The 19,951-nt window shown below is 36.7% G+C and overlaps 3 protein-coding genes across 7 annotated transcripts in view; 1 reads left to right on the top strand and 2 right to left on the bottom strand.

Moving 5' to 3' along the window:
- The window catches only part of LOC134679973 (adenylyl cyclase X E-like), a 29,361-nt gene extending 14,017 nt beyond the window's left edge, over window positions 1-15,344 (top strand). For 3 of the 4 annotated variants that reach the window (XM_063538932.1, XM_063538929.1, XM_063538930.1), the window contains exons 4-18: window positions 388-590; window positions 3,313-3,462; window positions 3,849-3,967; window positions 5,477-5,621; window positions 6,024-6,160; window positions 6,665-6,814; window positions 7,107-7,251; window positions 7,427-7,492; window positions 12,583-12,719; window positions 12,798-12,968; window positions 13,053-13,377; window positions 13,460-13,823; window positions 13,937-14,368; window positions 14,479-14,603; window positions 14,694-15,344. In XM_063538932.1, the coding sequence (XP_063395002.1) occupies window positions 388-590; window positions 3,313-3,462; window positions 3,849-3,967; window positions 5,477-5,621; window positions 6,024-6,160; window positions 6,665-6,814; window positions 7,107-7,251; window positions 7,427-7,492; window positions 12,583-12,719; window positions 12,798-12,968; window positions 13,053-13,377; window positions 13,460-13,823; window positions 13,937-14,368; window positions 14,479-14,603; window positions 14,694-15,179 (3,155 nt within the window). In that variant the 3' untranslated portion in view covers window positions 15,180-15,344. The remainder of the gene's footprint in view (window positions 1-387; window positions 591-3,312; window positions 3,463-3,848; window positions 3,968-5,476; window positions 5,622-6,023; window positions 6,161-6,664; window positions 6,815-7,106; window positions 7,252-7,426; window positions 7,493-12,582; window positions 12,720-12,797; window positions 12,969-13,052; window positions 13,378-13,459; window positions 13,824-13,936; window positions 14,369-14,478; window positions 14,604-14,693) is intronic. The other variant, XM_063538933.1, reaches the window with a different exon arrangement.
- The window catches only part of LOC134679993 (uncharacterized), a 191,190-nt gene extending 174,377 nt beyond the window's left edge, over window positions 1-16,813 (bottom strand). The window contains exons 1-2 of one of the 2 annotated variants that reach the window (XM_063538962.1): window positions 16,673-16,813; window positions 15,510-15,870 (exon numbers count right to left, since the gene is read on the bottom strand). In XM_063538962.1, coding sequence (XP_063395032.1) covers window positions 15,517-15,870; window positions 16,673-16,729 — 411 coding nt within the window. In that variant the 5' untranslated portion in view covers window positions 16,730-16,813 and the 3' untranslated portion in view covers window positions 15,510-15,516. Of the gene's footprint in view, window positions 1-15,359; window positions 15,871-16,672 lie in introns of those variants that run through there. The other variant, XM_063538961.1, reaches the window with a different exon arrangement.
- Window positions 16,814-18,158: 1,345 nt separating this feature from the next.
- LOC134679958 (general odorant-binding protein 56a-like) lies at window positions 18,159-19,478 on the bottom strand. Its single transcript, XM_063538911.1, has 2 exons — window positions 19,374-19,478; window positions 18,159-18,571 (listed from the first exon to the last, which is right to left on the bottom strand). The coding sequence occupies exons 1-2, from the start codon at window positions 19,422-19,424 to the stop codon at window positions 18,215-18,217; spliced, it is 408 nt and encodes a 135-aa protein (XP_063394981.1). The 5' UTR covers window positions 19,425-19,478; the 3' UTR covers window positions 18,159-18,214.
- Window positions 19,479-19,951: the final 473 nt, after the last annotated feature.

The following is a 19,951-nucleotide window of genomic DNA, read 5'->3' as shown; positions in this document are numbered from 1 at the left end:
GTCTGAAAATCCATTTTATCTCCGAACGTGGCAGTTGTGAGAAAAACTAAAGATGGTGCTTATTTGTGGCGTTTCCAATAACGCTAAACCATTAATCATAGAGACGCACCCTCCCTCTAGGTCTCATATATTCTGCAGAAACACAAAAACTCTTTTGTTTTTCTTTCCGCGCTTAAGGTAAAACTGTTTATCTCGCCTTGTTGTTTCATCGTCTTGTGAAAAATACCGTAATGTATTTTATATTTGCTTACTTAGTAACACATGAGTGGAAATGTAATATAAATAAAGGACCCCTGCAATAAATCCCCTTAAGCCACATAAAATATGACTAATTTTAATAGTGATGCGGAACGTAACTGTAACAGTACCGTCGTTTTAATTTCACAGACATTGCAGTACCAATATTTAGCCACTATGAAGGGATGTCGCTACGACCTGCCTACTCCACTATGGCCCTCCTCTCGATATACATCTTTCTGCCCATGAGGAACAACTTCCTTGCCATCCTCCTCGGCGTTCTAGTCAGCGTGATATATATACTTATCTTCGCCTTTATCACTTATATTGAAGATCCACGGATACAGGTAGTGGTAAGTTTATTATCATTACAAGTCATTATTTTATTAGTTACCTACACTATAAAACTGGTCAAGTGCGAGTTCGGACTCGCGTTTCAAGGGTTCCACGGGGTTTCAAGGGTACATCACACAATTTTCAACTTTTTTTTTGTAAGTATATGAAACGTGACGTGAGTGAAACGTCTTGAATAACCCGAATGGCTCAATCAAAAACCAGATGTAACATGAAGTTTTCTGGCGTGGTGGCAATCTCTGCAACTATGCAAAGTAAACAGATAAAGATGAAAAGATAAAAAATAGTTTATTCAAGTAGGCATATTACAATGCGCTTATGAACATCAAATAAACCTTTACCGGCTCCAACCGTACACCTCTGCCCCGAGAAGATTTAAAGTAGCTTAGACAGGAAGATTAAATGCCGAACAGTAGTACAAAGTACAAGTGTCCAAATGCGAAGACTGAAGACCGAGCTCCGCCTAGGAGCTATAGCTCAGAGCGTCCGACGGGTCGAAGAGAGATAATACCTACAGGATGGCCAAAAAATAAGTACATTCCCGTAGCCGGGGCGGTTTTAGGATTATACTGAGCTATACAACTTTTACTATGGGACCAACCCCGAAATAGCGAAAAAAAAAGTGTATCTTCCCATAGAAAACAGACCAGCCAAAATGTATGAAACAGCCAAATTTTTCCTCGCGATTTCGGAGTTGCACGTTGGCAACGGGAATATACTTAGTTAATTTTTTGGCCACCGTGTATAGTGCTTTTTTTAAAACACGTAACAATAGTAGCCTAATCAATCAGTACTACAAGTACCAATGCGGCTGTGTGCCAGATACAGCCTATAGTCGCATTTCTTGTCGTCATTCCGACTCACGCTTGAAGCTAAAAGCACGCTTCTTCGGGACGCTTCGGGCATTCGGCCTTATGCGGATATCGGCCTAGGGCCTTCGCAATAGCTGTCTACATCACGTTTCACTTAAACCATTGCGGCTGTGTCCCTAAAAAACCTAAACCGCATTTTTGTTCTTAAATCCGACTCACGCTTGACTGTAGATTTCTAATAGGTTTTCCTGTCATCTTTAGGTAAAGGACTATTTTGTGTATTTTTTTCCAAATTTTAGACCCTGTAGTTTCGGAGATAGAGGGGGGGGAATGGTCATTTTTTGTCTATTTTCTTGAATAACTTCTAAACTTTTTATCATAAATTTATAAAAAAAATATATTTGAGATTCTCACAATGAGCTCTTTCATTTGATATGTAACACGATATAGTTTGCAAAACTAGGTTTTTAAATTTTATCTTTAACCCCCTAAAAGTAGCCCTTATGTTTAAAATTCATTTGTTGACGTTACATATCCGTCTTTGGGTCACAGACTTACATATGTGTACCAAATTTCAACCTAATTGGTCCAGTAGTTTCGGAGCAAATTGGCTGTGACAGACGGACGGACAGACAGACGCACGAGTGATCCTATAAGGGTTCCGTTTTGTCCTTTTGAGGTACGGAACCCTAAAAAGTAACTAAGTAGCTATATATACACACGTAATACACCTATTCTCAGCACCCGTGACTTCTAGTTAACCTTAGGACTAGGAGACAGTACCTACATAAATAGTAATCCTGTTATTGTTTTCGTTTTTTACTAATGACGCACCTCAGGCTTTTTAGATACATTATTTATTAATTTATACAATTTTGTAAGTAATAATTTGTCCTCTATATGAGAAACATAGTGCAGAGACATGACGATAACTTTAGCAAAATACAGAAAATGTTTCATATTTTATTATTCAAAGCGGAATTCATCAACCAATGTTTTCTAGATGCACATTCGTAGACACTTTGTTAAATAGCAGCATGCTTGGGGCATCTTATAAGTTTATGTTTTAACATTGGGTGTCACTGTTGATCTTTGTCACAAATATTTTGGTTACCTAACATACAAAACAATCACAGATTTACTTAATTTGTTGATTAATCCGATAAAATTTTAAATACAAAGTTTTTTATACACCACGATCAATCATGAATCGATAACAACCAATGAAACATAATATTATTAATTTACTTATATAATCCACTGGAATCTGTAGCGATCATTGACTTCATATGTACCTATTAGTAATATTTTGAATTTGCATAGTTATCTGTAGGTACTTTCCACTACATTAAAGCCAGATATCCCACAGTCAGACTGGAGACCATCATCGAGTCATGATAAGCCAGTTTTAGTTTTCGCGGACAAGTGATTTCTTTTAGAAAGTATGCCAGCAGTGTAAATAGTAAACGATCCCAGATTAACCACCTATCTCTTTATTGAAATCTACACCTTGCGTAAGCATATAGTATTGTGCAAAGAAATCTCTGTAACTCCAACAAACATTTGTAGAAGTAAGAAAGACAACAATAAGTTTTTGTCAAAACAAAACATAAACAAAACGTCTTAGTTAATATTATCTAACCTAATCAATACACAAAGTGACAAAGCCTTTGCAGACGAAATTGAATATTTATACATTTGTACATTCTTGTCATATTTCATTCTGAAAAAGAAATTAAACACCTCGCCTTTACCAGTCAGCTCACGGTAGGTCTAGTAGAAAGTTAACACTCGCTTTATTGATTCATTGTTTAATGCAATTGATATCAATTGATTAAATTACACTCCGATAACCAATACCTAATAGATATTAGATAGCCTATAAATAATGGGATTCCCCTCGTCTTAGGTGGCTTCAGATACATTGTACCTTATCGGCGTGAACCTGATGGGCGTGTACTTCAGGCTTATGAACGAGATAGTGACGAGGCGGTCGTTTCTGGACCGTCGGGCTTGCGTTGAGAGTACGCTACGGTTGAAATTCGTCAAAGATCAGGAAGTAAGTACGAAATTAGTCTAGTAGAAATGGGCATGGAAAATCTTATATTCATTGTGAAGTCGCTCATCCGCATTGAGCTAGTGCGAAATTATAATATATCTTAGACCCTCTTGTACAATAATAAGAGAACTGTACCCAGCAATGTATAAATATACCTAGGTAGGTACCAACTACCTATGAAAGCTAGTGGAAGCACTATGGACTTACATTTAACTTAAATATCTATTTTGCAATGTTTTTGAATAACTACTTATTGAAGTAACTAAATTGCAGATAAGTTTGTCACAGTAGTTAGATGATTGCGACAATAAGGGATAGATTTTGTAACGTTATGCGTTAGTTTCCAATAGGTACTTTAATAACAATTTGCTTTCAAATATTTTCAGGAGCGCCTCATGTTAAGCATCATTCCGGAGCACATAGTATCGAGAGTTCGTCAAGATATTCGCGCCATGTTTCTTGGTATAGAGTCTCATACTCTAAGCTACACTATGAGATCATTCAAGTAAGAATTTTTATGACGTACATTTAGTAATGTAGTAGGTAACATCAGCTAAACATGAAAAAATAAAAACATTAAATTTAACCATCACAATCACAAACAAACTTTAAATGAAACAAAGGACACTCAAAGAAATGCAAACGAAGTAAAACTAAAAAAACCGGCCAAGTGAGAGTCGGACTCGCGCAGGAATACGTTTGTTGTATGGGAGCCCCACTTAAATATTTATTTTATTTTGTTTTTAGTATTTGTTGTTATAGCGGCAACAGAAATAATAAACTGTGACAATTTCAACTGTCACGGTTCATGAGTTACACCCTGGTGACAGACAGACGGACGGACGGACAGACAGACAGCGGGGTCTTAGTAATAGGGTCCCGTTTTTACCCTTTTGGTACGGAACCCTAAAAATGTAGCATGAGGCAGCAGTCCAGCCACCGTCAGACAACTAGCTAACGACTATTAACTTAATATTATATAAAAATATATATTATTAAAAAAATACAGATTCATCAGTAAAACAAATCATACCAATATTTAACCTACAAGAAACTAATCAGTCAATACTGGAAATGGCTCAGTCAAGTTCTAAATACGTCCTTCCTATAATCCGAGGTGAAAGATAACTAAATCATTCGCAAAAACTGCAAATCCATTGCCGATAAGTCCAATGTTAGATTACCTATCCCTAATTTAAATTGATTCAGTGGATCTACGTTAAAAATAGTTATGAATGTTATGATTAATTTTATCTTTTTACAGTTATACGATCAATTAAATCGTAAACCAAACATATGTGTAATCCCCTTCAATTTATTTTAGTTTCAAACAATTTGATGATTTTAATGATTGAATTAATAATTGATTGGTCACCGATAAGTCAAATCCCTAGATTATCTTAAAGTGACTCACTACTGCATGTCCTATAACGTGATGACTGAAGAACAAGTGCCATCAACATATTATGCATATGTTATCGCGCTTCTGAAAACCTTTTAATATTTCAATGAAATTATCAAGTAAACGCCTCTAATGGCACAAAACAAATCTAAAGGGGCCCACTGATTAACAGTCCGCCGGACGGTATCGGCCTGTCAGTTAGAACAAAATTTTGACAGTTCCGAACAACTGACAGGCCGATACCGTCCGGCGGACTGTTAATCAATGGGCCCCTTATTTTGCATTCTTATTTAAAAATTTATACGGACAAAAGAAATCCAAGGCAGTAGTTCCCAAAGTTGACTGGGCTCCGACCCACCTCTTGGCTGTCTTTTTTAAAAAGGGGGCATAATAACGCCATAACGCTCAAATGCCCACTAGGGTAGGTAGTTCCAGGGCCCACTCAATATTCGGCCCACCAGTAGGTCGCGACCCATAGTTTGGAAAATGTTGCCTTAAGGTATTTTTAAGCATTTTATAGACACCACTCAGCACGTAGAAAAGTACATGGTCACCTTTAGCCCCTGTCCCGCACCGAGCAGAGTTTCACCATTAATTGTTTTAAAATTTCAGCCAATTGTACGTGGAAGAGCATGATAACGTGAGCATTCTTTATGCGGATGTCGTAAATTACACCATGATATCGACCACGCTATCACCAATGCGGATGGTGGAACTGCTGAATGAGTTATTTGGCAGATTCGATGAAGCATCTGAGGTAAAATATTGTTTTTTGAAATTGCCAATTCAACGTTGGATTTCAATAATACTTTAAGTGCCTACACCGTTCAATTGTAGTGCATAATTATTTTCCATCGTATTTTCAGGGTGTACGAACGTGTCTTGCTATTTCTGTCAGTCCTGGTATAAAAAGTTCTGAGGTGGCCTGAAGTAGCATGACGAATACGACAGTTTCCGAGAAAGTACGATGGAAAACAATTATGCATTACATCTTTAATATAGACTGCATAAGGTGCACCTAAATATCAAACGACTTTTGTATACAATGTTGTTATTTAGGTATATTTTGCTCCATTCCATTTCAAGATGAAAATGTTATTGCATGATTGACGTTCAATCATGATTTGCATGATTTACAATCTTATTTATTACAATTCAGGAGTTTGATGTTCTTCGCATAAAGTTCTTAGGCGACTGCTACTACTGCGTTAGTGGCATCCCGAAGCCGACTACCCAACACGCCAAGAACTGCGTAGATTTAGGCCTCGATATGATTCACATCATTAAGGACGTTAGGTAAGTAATTAGAACTAAATAACTTAGTTCTTACATATATAACCTATAGATTTTATTTTGACAGGGGATTCTTTACTACATATTTACTACTAATAGATTTTGAAGTGTAACTTATGTAGGTGCATATTTTAATGTGAGAATGTAGTAGGTACTAATCGGAGACACAATTTTGTTTGATTTACATAGTTTTTGAATACCTTTATTATTTATAACAATTATCGATCGAAGGCTATCATTTTGAAATTTATTAGTTTTATTACCTACCTACTGTGTATTTTTTTTTCTCATTATGTTATTCAACTAATATTTCTAATAAAATAACAAAAGTAGGTAAGCTTATCTTATCTTATTGGAAATTATATCTCTACAAAGATTCAAGTTCATTATCATTAATATTTTTATATCAAATGACTTGTTATTTTTAAATAATTTGTTGCAAATCCTATATATATATATGTCATCAGTGGTTGCATCAAATACATTTATTGGTATAACTAATTTCAGAGAGAAGCGGTCATTGAACATTGACATGAGAATCGGGGTTCACTCAGGACGGATTCTAAGTGGATTAATAGGCATGAGAAAGTGGCAATTCGATATATGGTCCAAAGACGCTACTATAGCTAATAAGATGGAATCTACAGGAAAAGCAGGGTAAGGAAATAACTACTTGTGGCTAGTAGAACACACCAGTCATGCCTCCCTTTTTAACCGACTTCCAAATCTCAAATACGTATTACCTTAAATTCCGTTGTTAATGAAAACGTCCTTAGTTTACTCTTAAAACGGATTATCACAGCAGCATATATAATATATGTGTCTAAATTAAATTACTTACTTAAATAATGAATCAAAAATGTCACGGAGCGGAGGCGGTCACTAGTAATAACTAAATGTACTAGGCAAGTATACTTTATATCGTTTTAACGGAAGGTTTTTATTTCAGAAAAGTTCACGTGACCAAACAAACCCTGGAATTATTGATAGACTACGCTAGAGAATACATAATCGAACCTAACTTTGAATCTCAAAATCATCCGTTTATTATAGAAAATAAATTAGAAACATTTTTACTCTCAAGGCCAGACAGAGTAAGTTCTTCATACTCGTCAATTAAATCTCAGTTATATACTTACAAGTTTTTTATAGTAATTTGTCATGTACAATAATGAATGATAATTTTACTTTCATTCTAAACAATTATTTTGATGTTTACATAGTAGGTACAACTGCCTTGATGTATTTTTGAAATTAATTTATTTGCAGACTATTACAGAATACAAGCCGTATCGGAGAGCATCAGTTGGATTCAGCAAAATGATAAAAAAGAGAGTAAGTCAATATCTATTAATAAATAACCTAAAGTTTTTATTGCGTACCTACTTACTCGGCTGTTGAAACTAAACTAAAATACATCTTCATTTGTTTCTGCTTTTTAAATTGTTGTTTAAAATTGTTACCATTATTATTTTAGGGGGCTAATTAAAATGGAATAAAGGAAACTAGTACATTACTTATAATACATTTATTTGACTAAACGACAAATATCTAAGTTTAGAAGTGTCAAATGTTAACTTATGACATTATAATATATTAAATAGCCTCGGCTAGCTTACTACTGACTTAATTAAAAATATGAGAGCAAATGTGGGTTTGGCGGCTACATTTCTTATGGTTGGGCACTCTGGGTACGTGGTATAAAAAATAAGGAAAATTATTTAAAGTAAGTTGGGCGCCTTGGAGAATATAATAAATTGGTTGTCTCTGACCTTTTAAGTAGTGACATTAGAAGGAAGGTACCACTGCCGACACACTAATGGAGACTCATGTCGCAGTGCCTCTGCATCCATGGTAGTTGTAGTAATAGCGAACAGGCCCCGACCGCCGGTACACCAAGCTGGCTGGGGGCTGCCTTACAGCCAAACTGTAGACTAAGTGGTAGGCCCTGTAACGAGTTACAGGTAGTAAGACAGGGTTCACAGACTTTAGACAAGCTGGAACCTAAACAAAGGAGAAAAATCGGTTCATGATTTAAAGAGCGGACCCCCGCATGGGCGTAAGGATTACGAATTCAAAAACAAGTAATTAACTTACCCATCGAGGAGAAGCGGCATACGTGGCCGGGATTGACCAGCATGTCGACTCGATGAGGCCTCCACCAACACACCATCGTCTCACAGGACTTCCATATAGGATAAAAATCCGGGACTGTGAAATAAAATTCACCACGCTATTAAATGGAATTTTATGCACAAAACCCGTCGCAAAAATCACCAAAATACTCACTTAAAAAGGAGATGTCTCCCGATGGGATGTATTATAGCCATTAAACGGCTTTCATACGGCGAAACACCGCAAAAGAAAACGGTCCACGATCTTCATTTTGACAGGAAGAATAATGACAGACCAAATGGCAGAGTTGCCACAGCCCGAACTGGATTCGTGCAATCCTAGGTGATTTTGAAAAGAAAACATTACCTATCTTCTTTACTTATTTGGACTAATATTAAATAGAAAGAAAAAACAATATTTGAAGACAATTTTAATTTACAAACCCCTTTCGATTAAAAAAATAAACAAAATGTAGGAAGGCACCGAAATTATTTTTTAATCTAGCAACCCGGACCATGTTGTTATCGATTGAGCTCGCTAGATGGCGTTAAGGGTATCGAACGAATATAGGTCACATACTAAACAGTATTGAAAAAATGAAGAATTAGAATTTTGTTGTTACAGTGCTCCCCTACCCGAAGAAAATTTTGACTACGGCAAAATTTTGAGCTGGCCCCCAGCTCGCAAAACCACCCTCTTATTTTCTAGACGAAGTCCCATAAAAAAAAATCGACGCCAAAGGCATGAAGGAAAGCAACGACCACCCAATTCGAACCCACGCACTAAACCATAATAAAAAAATAAGCACAGCCGAGCTGTGCACAAATTACCACATACAAACTATAATATTACTGTACTGTAATATACACTATGATACCCTAAGCGTATATTAACCTAACGAAACTAACGCTAATAAGCGAAGCTGCAAAGCTCCCTACCTACGCACTGCATCGCTGTATATCTTGGCGGCGCAGCGAGCGACCTGGGTCGCGGGCTGCACGTCCAAGTTATATGGCGGAATGTGCGTAAGGTAACAGATTATTCAATAATCTGTGGTAATGACTGAGTACAGTCAATTACCCAAGTGAGTCAAGGGCAGTGTCCGATAGCTCGGCTAAAGAGCCACTGAGCTAGCAGTCGACACTCCTCACAGGAACACTGGCCCTGCAGTGCGAAATCAGGGATTTCGCCCTGCACTGCCAACACTCACTGTGGAAAGACGGCCTATAGCCAGGTAAAATTTAACTAACTAAGATCGGTGACTGCTACTTTACACCATTCAAGTAACGCGCATTTATCAGGCCGTGCCTTAAGTCGACACAGGTCTGAACGCGGAAACGAGACAAAAACACAACACAACGATACGTTGACCAGCTGTGTCTGAACGACAGGCAGACGGTAACGTTCGAAACAACACGAGACACACAAGGAAGTCGACTGTACAGGCTCCATTTCAAGCAATGCAAGTCTGTCAGTCTGACACACAAAAATCCGATGTTTGCGGACGACGCTTTAAGGCGTGTACCGCATAACAACCCCCTAACATCAACATTAACGTTCACGCATATGGTTTAAGTCATACCGCAAAGCGCTAACAAAAGAAGACGGCACTGCTATTAAGAGCCTGACGGTTTAAAGTCCGCCAGAACCCGACCAGCCAGTGCCGATTGGAATGCTGGTTTAAAGCGCCAGCACCCCGGTAAAACACGCGAAGAGTCTTTAAATCGTCCTCTTCGCCCACCAACAACAAACAAACCACGTGACTGAGTTACGTTTGCTCAGACACGATCGAAAGAAAGTAATACGTAAACAAAACTCCTGCACGCAACCATAAAAAAAAACTCCTACCGAACATCAACAAAAAAAAAACGCGCAATCACCGATAGTTAACTAATAAGTAAATATTTACTTCACCTAAAATAACAACAATAAGGAAAAAACTCGATTGAAGTCGAGACAATAGATAAGGAAAAGTAGGTAATAAACATAACTCCCGTACGAAACCACTTTCAAAAACCACTACAATAAGATTCGACCTTAAAGGTAAACCGCTATTTGAATATCGGTAAGTTATTTAAAAAAAAAACGTAAGTCAACAACAATAATTGTGACTGACTGTACCCAACCACGTCAAGAAACTATTTAATATTAATTTTATTTATTTTAAACTTCAACTCCAAACATCCCGTAATAAACTTAATAAATGTAAACTCCTGCTGACTGTACTTCACTATAACCTCCAAATTTGCTCCCTTTACATTATGTAATAAAAAATAATAAGACGGTCCATCCTTCCAAACAAGATTACCATAGTAGTACAATTACCAGTAACTAATCCTTCACATCAAGTATATAAAAAAAACAATGGAAATTAGGTATTAAATTTTTAACACTTTACTACTAACCCTCCAGTAAATCATAAACTTTTGCTTGAAAACAAGTCACCAAAAAAAAATTTAAAGTGAAAAATAAATTAAAGTTTAAGCACTTAAGCACCTCACTACCCGGTAAGGGTTTAACCTTCTGTGAGTGACTCTAAAACATGATATAAATCACAAAAACAAAATACAATAGTCAAAACATAGTGTGTCTGCTATCCGGTAAACTACAACGTCTTTTATGAAGTAAAACTTTTAACATTAAGAGATACTAAGGAAATACATTTATAAAATAAATTGTCAAGTTTACGACAATTGTCTAAAATTGCTTTAAATTAATAACATCTGGAGTTTTTAAATACCAGCAAATGAATAAGTAATTAGACTACAACTCCTTTACAGTACAACATAAGTATATAAGTAGAAATTTGACAACATGTGGCTGTCCTAACCACAATTAAATAGTGTTAATTATTTTGAATATTGCAGTAAACAAAGGTAGGTACAATAAAGCAAACAGGATGTCCAACCATAAGTTCCTTTAGCTAACTTATATGTGACTAAAGGGTGCTCGCCAAAAGAAGGGCCCCACGTTGGGCGCCACTGTTACCATTATTATTTTAGGGGGCTAATTAAAATGGAATAAAGGAAACTAGTACATTACTTATAATACATTTATTTGACTAAACGACAAATATCTAAGTTTAGAAGTGTCAAATGTTAACTTATGACATTATAATATATTAAATAGCCTCGGCTAGCTTACTACTGACTTAATTAAAAATATGAGAGCAAATGTGGGTTTGGCGGCTACATTTCTTATGGTTGGGCACTCTGGGTACGTGGTATAAAAAATAAGGAAAATTATTTAAAGTAAGTTGGGCGCCTTGGAGAATATAATAAATTGGTTGTCTCTGACCTTTTAAGTAGTGACATTAGAAGGAAGGTACCACTGCCGACACACTAATGGAGACTCATGTCGCAGTGCCTCTGCATCCATGGTAGTTGTAGTAATAGCGAACAGGCCCCGACCGCCGGTACACCAAGCTGGCTGGGGGCTGCCTTACAGCCAAACTGTAGACTAAGTGGTAGGCCCTGTAACGAGTTACAGGTAGTAAGACAGGGTTCACAGACTTTAGACAAGCTGGAACCTAAACAAAGGAGAAAAATCGGTTCATGATTTAAAGAGCGGACCCCCGCATGGGCGTAAGGATTACGAATTCAAAAACAAGTAATTAACTTACCCATCGAGGAGAAGCGGCATACGTGGCCGGGATTGACCAGCATGTCGACTCGATGAGGCCTCCACCAACACACCATCGTCTCACAGGACTTCCATATAGGATAAAAATCCGGGACTGTGAAATAAAATTCACCACGCTATTAAATGGAATCTTATGCACAAAACCCGTCGCAAAAATCACCAAAATACTCACTTAAAAAGGAGATGTCTCCCGATGGGATGTATTATAGCCATTAAACGGCTTTCATACGGCGAAACACCGCAAAAGAAAACGGTCCACGATCTTCATTTTGACAGGAAGAATAATGACAGACCAAATGGCAGAGTTGCCACAGCCCGAACTGGATTCGTGCAATCCTAGGTGATTTTGAAAAGAAAACATTACCTATCTTCTTTACTTATTTGGACTAATATTAAATAGAAAGAAAAAACAATATTTGAAGACAATTTTAATTTACAAACCCCTTTCGATTAAAAAAATAAACAAAATGTAGGAAGGCACCGAAATTATTTTTTAATCTAGCAACCCGGACCATGTTGTTATCGATTGAGCTCGCTAGATGGCGTTAAGGGTATCGAACGAATATAGGTCACATACTAAACAGTATTGAAAAAATGAAGAATTAGAATTTTGTTGTTACAAAATAAAATTTGCGAAATAAAATAACTCGACACTGTATTTCCAGTAGCGGTCGGAAAATAAAAACCAATCAAATTATCGGAGAACCACAACTTTTATGGACGAAAATTTGGTGGAATATCAACAGATGTTAAAAGCAGCTGACGCTCAAATGGCAAAAGAAATCGAAGATATGACCAGTGGCAAGTAAGTAAAATAGAACACACATATACCTTGTATGTGAAATTTATTTGCAAACATACAAACATTAACTTTACGTTTTAGGGAGCATTTCAAAAAAGAATCGACGCTGAACAGATTTACGTTGATGTTCGAAAACTACAAACTTGAAAAGACATTTTTATTACTACCGGACCCACTTTTCAAGTATTACATCACATGCTGTCTCGTCATATCTTTACTGATAGCATTCGTAAATGCATTGACTACCGACTGGTACGTATATCAACTGATGTAGTGACGATTAAGATGGTTACGTACTGAAATCGACTAGTATGTATCAATATAATTGTGTTTCAGGTATTGCTGTTTTCTCTGGTACACATTTGTCGCCGTCCTTTTTCTCATAGTGGGCCTTATAATCATGCAGCCGCTAACTTGGTTTCAATTTTTCTGGAACAAATATAAAGGACTGGAACAACCTCGGAATCGCTTCCTAAGGAGGATATACGATATATCGGAGAGTATTACCAGATCAGCGAAACTAAGGACAGCCATATACTTGCTTATTAGTTTCTCCTTAGCTGCAACTTCTATGGTCAGTGTGATCGAATGCATAGAAGTTAAAACCGATGACCCTGATGTTCAAGCAGTCACCGTTTTGTCAAACTGTTATTCTTCGTGGGTAATATTTGTTATACTTTTCGGTAATTCTTCTAAGTTGCGTATTGCAATAAAATGTTCTAATTGTAATGTTTGTCTTTCAGCACGTGACACAATGTTGGGGCTTAGCTTTGCTACTAAACTTTTTGTTTAGCAGAGTATTCTTCATTTTTAAATGGATCGTGGCTGGTGGAATGACCACATTTTACCTATGGGTAGTGTGGGAAATGAAAACCTCATTTTTCGCAGAAGATGCTACATTTAATGTGGGATTGGATCCCCGGGTATCTCACACACTATCCGTCGTTTTTATTACCATCACGTTGTATTTCATAGATAGAACCACTGAGTATAGGAATAGACTGGATCACTTGTGGCAGTTGCAGCTTACAGAGGAACAACACGAAGCTGAAACTATGTTAAAGGTTAACAATATGCTTCTAGAAAACATACTGCCGGCACACGTGGGTTTGTATTTGACAGTTGTTAAATATGTTAACATTTTAAATTCTACAATACGGTACCCACCTATAGTCGAGATAAAAATTCATTAATTTTAATGTATTTTTTTTTTCTTTCAGTTCAAGTATACTTGGATTTAAATAGATCTATAGACGAACTTTACTACGAAAAATATGACAACGTGGCGGTAATGTTTGCGTCTCTGACAGACTACAAACTGGGCATTGAAGAAAACTCGGACGATAAACTAATGCTAAGTATATTGGATGAAGTGATATCAGATTTCGATAGACTCCTACTGACGGGCACATCAGTGTACAAAGTGGAAAAGATTAAAATGGCTGGTTGGACGTACATGGCCGCCTGCGGTTTGGATCCTAACAGGAGAGAATCAATAGATTCCGACTCTTATCATGACCGTCGACAAAACACTCCTTACAACCGTGCGATAGTTGTCACCATGGTCGAGTTTGCTGCTGCAATGATGATGCAACTACAGAATTTTAACCGTGGATCGTTCCAGTGTTTCGAAGGACTAAATCTGCGCATTGGTAAGCATTTTCTATCCCCCGCGCTAAACTAGAGTGGTATATAAGTAAGTCTAATGTACTTGTGAACCCACTATTATGATCAAATTATCTATCCTTTATGTATTTTATAGGTATCTCTAACGGAGAAGTTGCAGCTGGCGTAGTTGGTTCTATTAAACCATTGTACGATATTTGGGGACATGCAGTCAACATGGCTTCGCGGATGGATTCTACGGGTTTAACTGGGAAAATCCAAGTAAGAAATAAATTATAAGGAAATTAATAAATATTTTATAAGTATACAAATAAATAAATTCTAATAATCAAATACTATTTTGTTCAACAGGTGACAGAAGAAACAGCAATGATTCTGGACGAGTGTGGAATTGTAACGATGTATCGCGGTGAAACATTTGTCAAGGGAGCTGGCTACATCAAAACGTTTTTCGTCCCGCTTGACGAAAATTATGACTTAGTGAAAAGGGACTTGTGTACAGTAAGTTCCAGAAATCGACACTACAGTGCGCGCAACATCACCTCGTCGGAGTCCGACTACGATCCTGATTTACCTGTTTATAACACTAGACAGCTGTCCGGTAACAGCGGAAGGCAACTGTCAGTAAATAGCGAAAAACAGAATTCGGTGAATAGCGATGGCAACTTCGAAGTATCGTCGATGATCGAAGATATAGAAGACGAAAACGACACCGAAATTCTAACTGGCGTAACATCAAGCAATTCTATTAGTGATGATATCATATCGATGTCGTCTTCAGTGCACAGTGATACATATTCAGACTCCGAAAATGAAGTTTTGGAAACTCGTTGTTGATATTTTGTGGTAATCTCGTGAAAACGTACTGTCTTAATATCTAAAGTCCATGATCCGAAAGGACATACCAAATGGAAAAAAACGGGTCTTCGATTAGAAAAGTAGAATGTCTCATGTAACCAGTGATAGTGCCTTTTATGTGATTAGTTATAGACTAGCAAATAAGTAACATTAGTGAAATTATAGAAATAAAGTATTTATTATTAAATTATTGGTCAATCTGCTTCAATAAGCTATATTCTAGCGTACTATCCTAACTTTTAGTTACCTACGTCTATTTTAAATAAAAATACTAAACAAACTTAAAAGTATTGCACGATTTACTTAAACGTAAAACTTAGATTGTCACGCGTATATTGCTATCATCTCTCAAACACCTGGAAACATTGTACAGTACATCAATGCGATCCTTTCCCGCTTTCTTGTTGCACTCCTCTAAAGCCTTCCTGAGAACTGCTTGATGCTGTTTCGGTACAATCTTCAGGGCTTCATCCTCAATGTAGTGTCCATTTTTCTTCACCACTTTAAGGTCTTCAAGGGTGCAGTATAAAAATCTCAAGAATTTTTCGTCTTTCGTTTTGTCTTTACTTCTTAATCTTTCCAGTGCATCTAAATTGAGACCATGCTTACTAGTACATTTGATAGCACTTTCAATTACTTTTGCCGTCTTCTCTGGTTCTAGTTGTATTACCTTCGAAGAATAAAATTTTATCAAAATTAAAAAATATATATTCAAGTAAGTATATAGTGTGCTTAGTCTACTTATAGTTTGTCAAGCCAAGTAAAAGAATCGATTTCTGATTATAAACTTGATAAACCATTATGTTAATAAAACTAAACTCCCGCAATCTAACTGCTTGACCGAATCCAATGCGGTTTTCAGTTTTTAACTAAAATGTGTGAAACTTTAATATTATATACATACCTACACACTTCTAATAGTTGTAATAGTACATTGTGTATTAAGGGCGTTAAACAAGAATTCACAAATGAGTGTTTTAATGTTCATTGAAGCCCGAAGCCGAAGACGAGGGCGAGGACATAATTATCACGAGATCGTAATTCATGCACCGCCCGGCCTGGCGGTGTGCTAACACACAATGTTTTTCATAAGTTTCACTTGTGAGAAAAAAAGGGAAATAAATAATACTTCCGCCTAATTTTACGATTCATGGACCGCATCGCCTAGAAATTGTAATGAAAAAATACATTAAAGCCTACGTACGCCTAACACCTTTTACGAACAAGTGTGATCAAAACACCTTTAAAAGTTTCAAAGATTTTTCTAAGAGGTTGTACATTTAAAAATATTTTTAACTGGTTATTTTTCTTAGAAAATATATTGTTTAGATTTTTTTTCAGATAAGAGGAAAGGGGGCCCCCTTAGCTTCAAAATAATACTCATCCATCCGGATGAGTATTATTTTGAAGCTAAGGGGACTAACACACGAAAAGCTTATTTTACGAATCAAAAAGAAAGAAAAAATGCTTACCACTTCACAAGTACACTCCAAGGCAAATATTAGGCACAAGGCGGTTATGTAACGCATTTTAGATACACTGGTCGTAGATGGAAATGCAAGGTTGGTTGATGCAGCGACCTTAGAAACCTAAGTGAGGTCTAGTCTATTCCAATCCTTTTTATATAGCCTACATGTTGAGGATAATTTTAGTCAAGCTGTTCGTTAGGTTATATAAAAAGCTAGTAGGTAGAAAACTGATGTCATAATGAATTTTTCCTTATTTTTCCATATGGTAACGAACTGCCTAATCTACTTTTATGGTTCAAACTTCAAAACAACTTCGTCATCCAAATGTAACCTTAATTTGACAAACGGATAATAGAGGTTATACAATACCTACTGAGGAAAAATAAAATAAAAATGTATGTTTATATGGCTATTTGTATGCAAACCTCACTACTCCGCTAAGAAAAAAACCATAACTTAATATTTATCTATGTAGGTACGGTCTTATTTACAATTTTATTTACTTAAAAGAACCTACTTAATATGTCCCCTCATTGGTTGACTGGTAGAGAATGCCTTAATACAAATAAGTCCGCCATTTGTACTATCATGTATTGATGTTATGGAAAATATTTTTACACGTTTTATTATATATTAACCAAGAAGCATTGGTTAATGGTTTGACTTTTTTAGATTTTTTTTTCATGGATTAGGATCAAAAACAAGTTACACAGGTACTAATCTATCTACAAGTTTTTTTAAATCTTCTAACTGTAATAACAATTTGAAAAATCGAAAAAAAAAACGAACTGTGCTTTAATACTTCAAATTGCGTAAAAAATAATACATATTTATATTTAGAGCGGAAAATAAGGACGTAGTGAAGTCATAGGACTTCGTCCCCTTTCGTCCTAATAAAAAACCTAAACTTTTATCCAATTTATTTATTTACAAACAATCGATAAGTAGTAACAAATAATGCATACAACAAAAACAATTCTCATTAGGTTGTGATAAATTACAATTAAGGGTCAAACAGATCACTGTGTTACGTTCTTTCCTGTGGACATACACAAAGTTAAGGGCTATAAAGGTTAATCTTCTTATTTAACCCTAACCCACGTAAAAAGGTCCTCCTTTTATTTACAGAACTATGATAAAATCATTACTTACATGCCCACAAGCTGTTAACTATTGCCCACAGGAGAGAAAACTAGCGTGTTCGCGCGAACTGTACATTTTTCTCCCCTGTGGGCAATAGTTAACAGCTTGTGGGCATGTAAGTAATGATTTTATCATAGTTCTGTAAATAAAAGGAGGACCTTTTTACGTGGGTTAGGGTTAAATAAGAAGATTAACCTTTATAGCCCTTAACTTTGTGTATGTCCACAGGAAAGAACGTAACACAGTGATCTGTTTGACCCTTAAATACAACAAAATGCCTTATCAGATATTACTTAGAAGACAAGACTTAGTAGGTAATTAATTAGTCATAGGACTTATATAATTTAAAACGTAGGTTTTAAATTATATAAACGTACGATGTAAACATGATCATTATTTTTGTTAAAACACAACATGAGTGGGAGTAGCGCGATGATAACACTTGAAAACTTCAAAAGCAGTATCAGCGGAGTCTCTGCCTTTCTTTGTCCTACATTCTTCCAGAGCCTTCTTAACTCCAGCCTTATCCGCGCCCTGGGGCAACTTCGATAGAGCCACGTCGACGTTCAATCTTCCATCGCGGTCCATAATCCCGGACTTTTGGAAGAAGCACAGCATGAACTTCTTCAACGCTTCGTCATCCTTGAAATTCTGCTTCTTCGCTTCGGCCAAAACTTCGGGTTTGACCCCGGATTGTTTCATGCATTCTACGGTGTACTGTTGTACCTTGTCCTTTTGTGATTGTGATAGATGCACGTTCTGACAAAATAAAAAAATGTAATTCAGACAAAATAAATACAGGGTTCTTTTTAAGTATAGTCGCACCAATAAAAGTCTGCAGCGGATTTGATAGCCCACGCAGTAATAAGTGTTATTTGTACGTCATTATTTCATAGAAGTTTGACGTTTAAAATGACACTTGCACTGCGTGGGCTATCAAAATCGCTGCAGAGTTTTTACGGTCTGACTATAGGTACTTACCTAAATATTTTAATTACACCTTAGTAACATTTTGTTTGTGCGATTGTATTTGTTACCGTAAAAACCCGTTTTAGTGAAAACTCGTTTTCCGACAGTTCTTGGTAAAAACTAGTTTTAACTGTGATTTTTTGAAGTATCTTGGTGAAAACTAGTTTGGACAGAAAATTTCCCGTTAAAACTAGTTTTCACCAAGGCGTTTCGGAAAACTAGTTTTAACATGGGAAAACAGGTTTTCGCTATAAGTAAACGGATTTATACGGTATTTTTGTTTCATAAAAACTGTTGTTATTCCTAAAGCTTTATGCAAGAATATGTGAAACAATACAATATATATAGGTATGTGTGATGGCCTTAGGGCCCCCCCACATCTAGCGTCTTTCGAGCGTCGGCGTCTGGTCAGCGCTATGGAAAATGAAGTCGCTGCGCAGTTGCGTCGACGTTGCGTCGAGCAGCAGCCTTAGAGTTGTAGACGCCGACGCTCGAAAGACGCTAGATGTGGGGGGGCCCTTAATGTTACTCTAGCCAATGATACGGGCCATAGAGCCATTTAATCCCAACAAAATTGACAGAGATAACTTACATTAGCATAAGTCACTGCAGCAAACGCAGCTAATACCAGCAGGGTCTTCATCTTGGCGAAGTAGTGATGTTCCAAAGCAGCTGAAGCAGTTACTAAATGAACTTAACACACCATAACCCCTTTTATATAGATCACGAAGGAAATCGAGTCGGGGTCTATAAGTACATAGGTGCGAGGAAATACATATTATGGAAATCATTAATCCGCTATGTCAGGGTTGACATCTTTCCGGAGGTTCAATAAAATTAGTTCTGTAATCTGTAATGTAGGTACTTAGTTAATTTAGGTCACGTCCATTACAAGTGGGTATCGACCGATATAGTCAATATATTTTACCATTTTTAAGGTTCCGTACCCAAAGGGTAAAACGGGACCCTATTACTAAGACTTCGCTGTCCGTCCGTCCGTCCGTCCGTCCGTCTGTCTGTCACCAGGCTGTATCTCACGAACCGTGATAGCTAGACAGTTTAAATTTTCACAGATGATGTATTTCTGTTGCCGCTATAACAACAAATACTAAAAACAGAATAAAATAAAGATTTAAATGGGGCTCCCATACAACAAACGTGATTTTTACC

Source organism: Cydia fagiglandana, chromosome 3 (genome assembly GCF_963556715.1).
Source record: "Cydia fagiglandana chromosome 3, ilCydFagi1.1, whole genome shotgun sequence".
NCBI classification, from domain to species: Eukaryota; Metazoa; Arthropoda; class Insecta; order Lepidoptera; family Tortricidae; genus Cydia; species Cydia fagiglandana.
The sequence above is the reverse complement of the archived record's forward strand: the minus strand, read 5'-3'. Positions and strand labels throughout refer to the sequence as shown.

Excerpts from the sequence above, each read along its gene's own strand:
- LOC134679958 (XM_063538911.1), bottom strand. The coding sequence starts at position 19,424 with ATGAAGACCCTGCTGGTATTAGCTGCGTTTGCTGCAGTGACTTATGCT. Across the intron at positions 18,572-19,373 it reads CTGCAGTGACTTATGCTAAT|AACGTGCATCTATCACAATC; the intron begins GTAAGTTATCTC and ends TTATTTTGTCAG.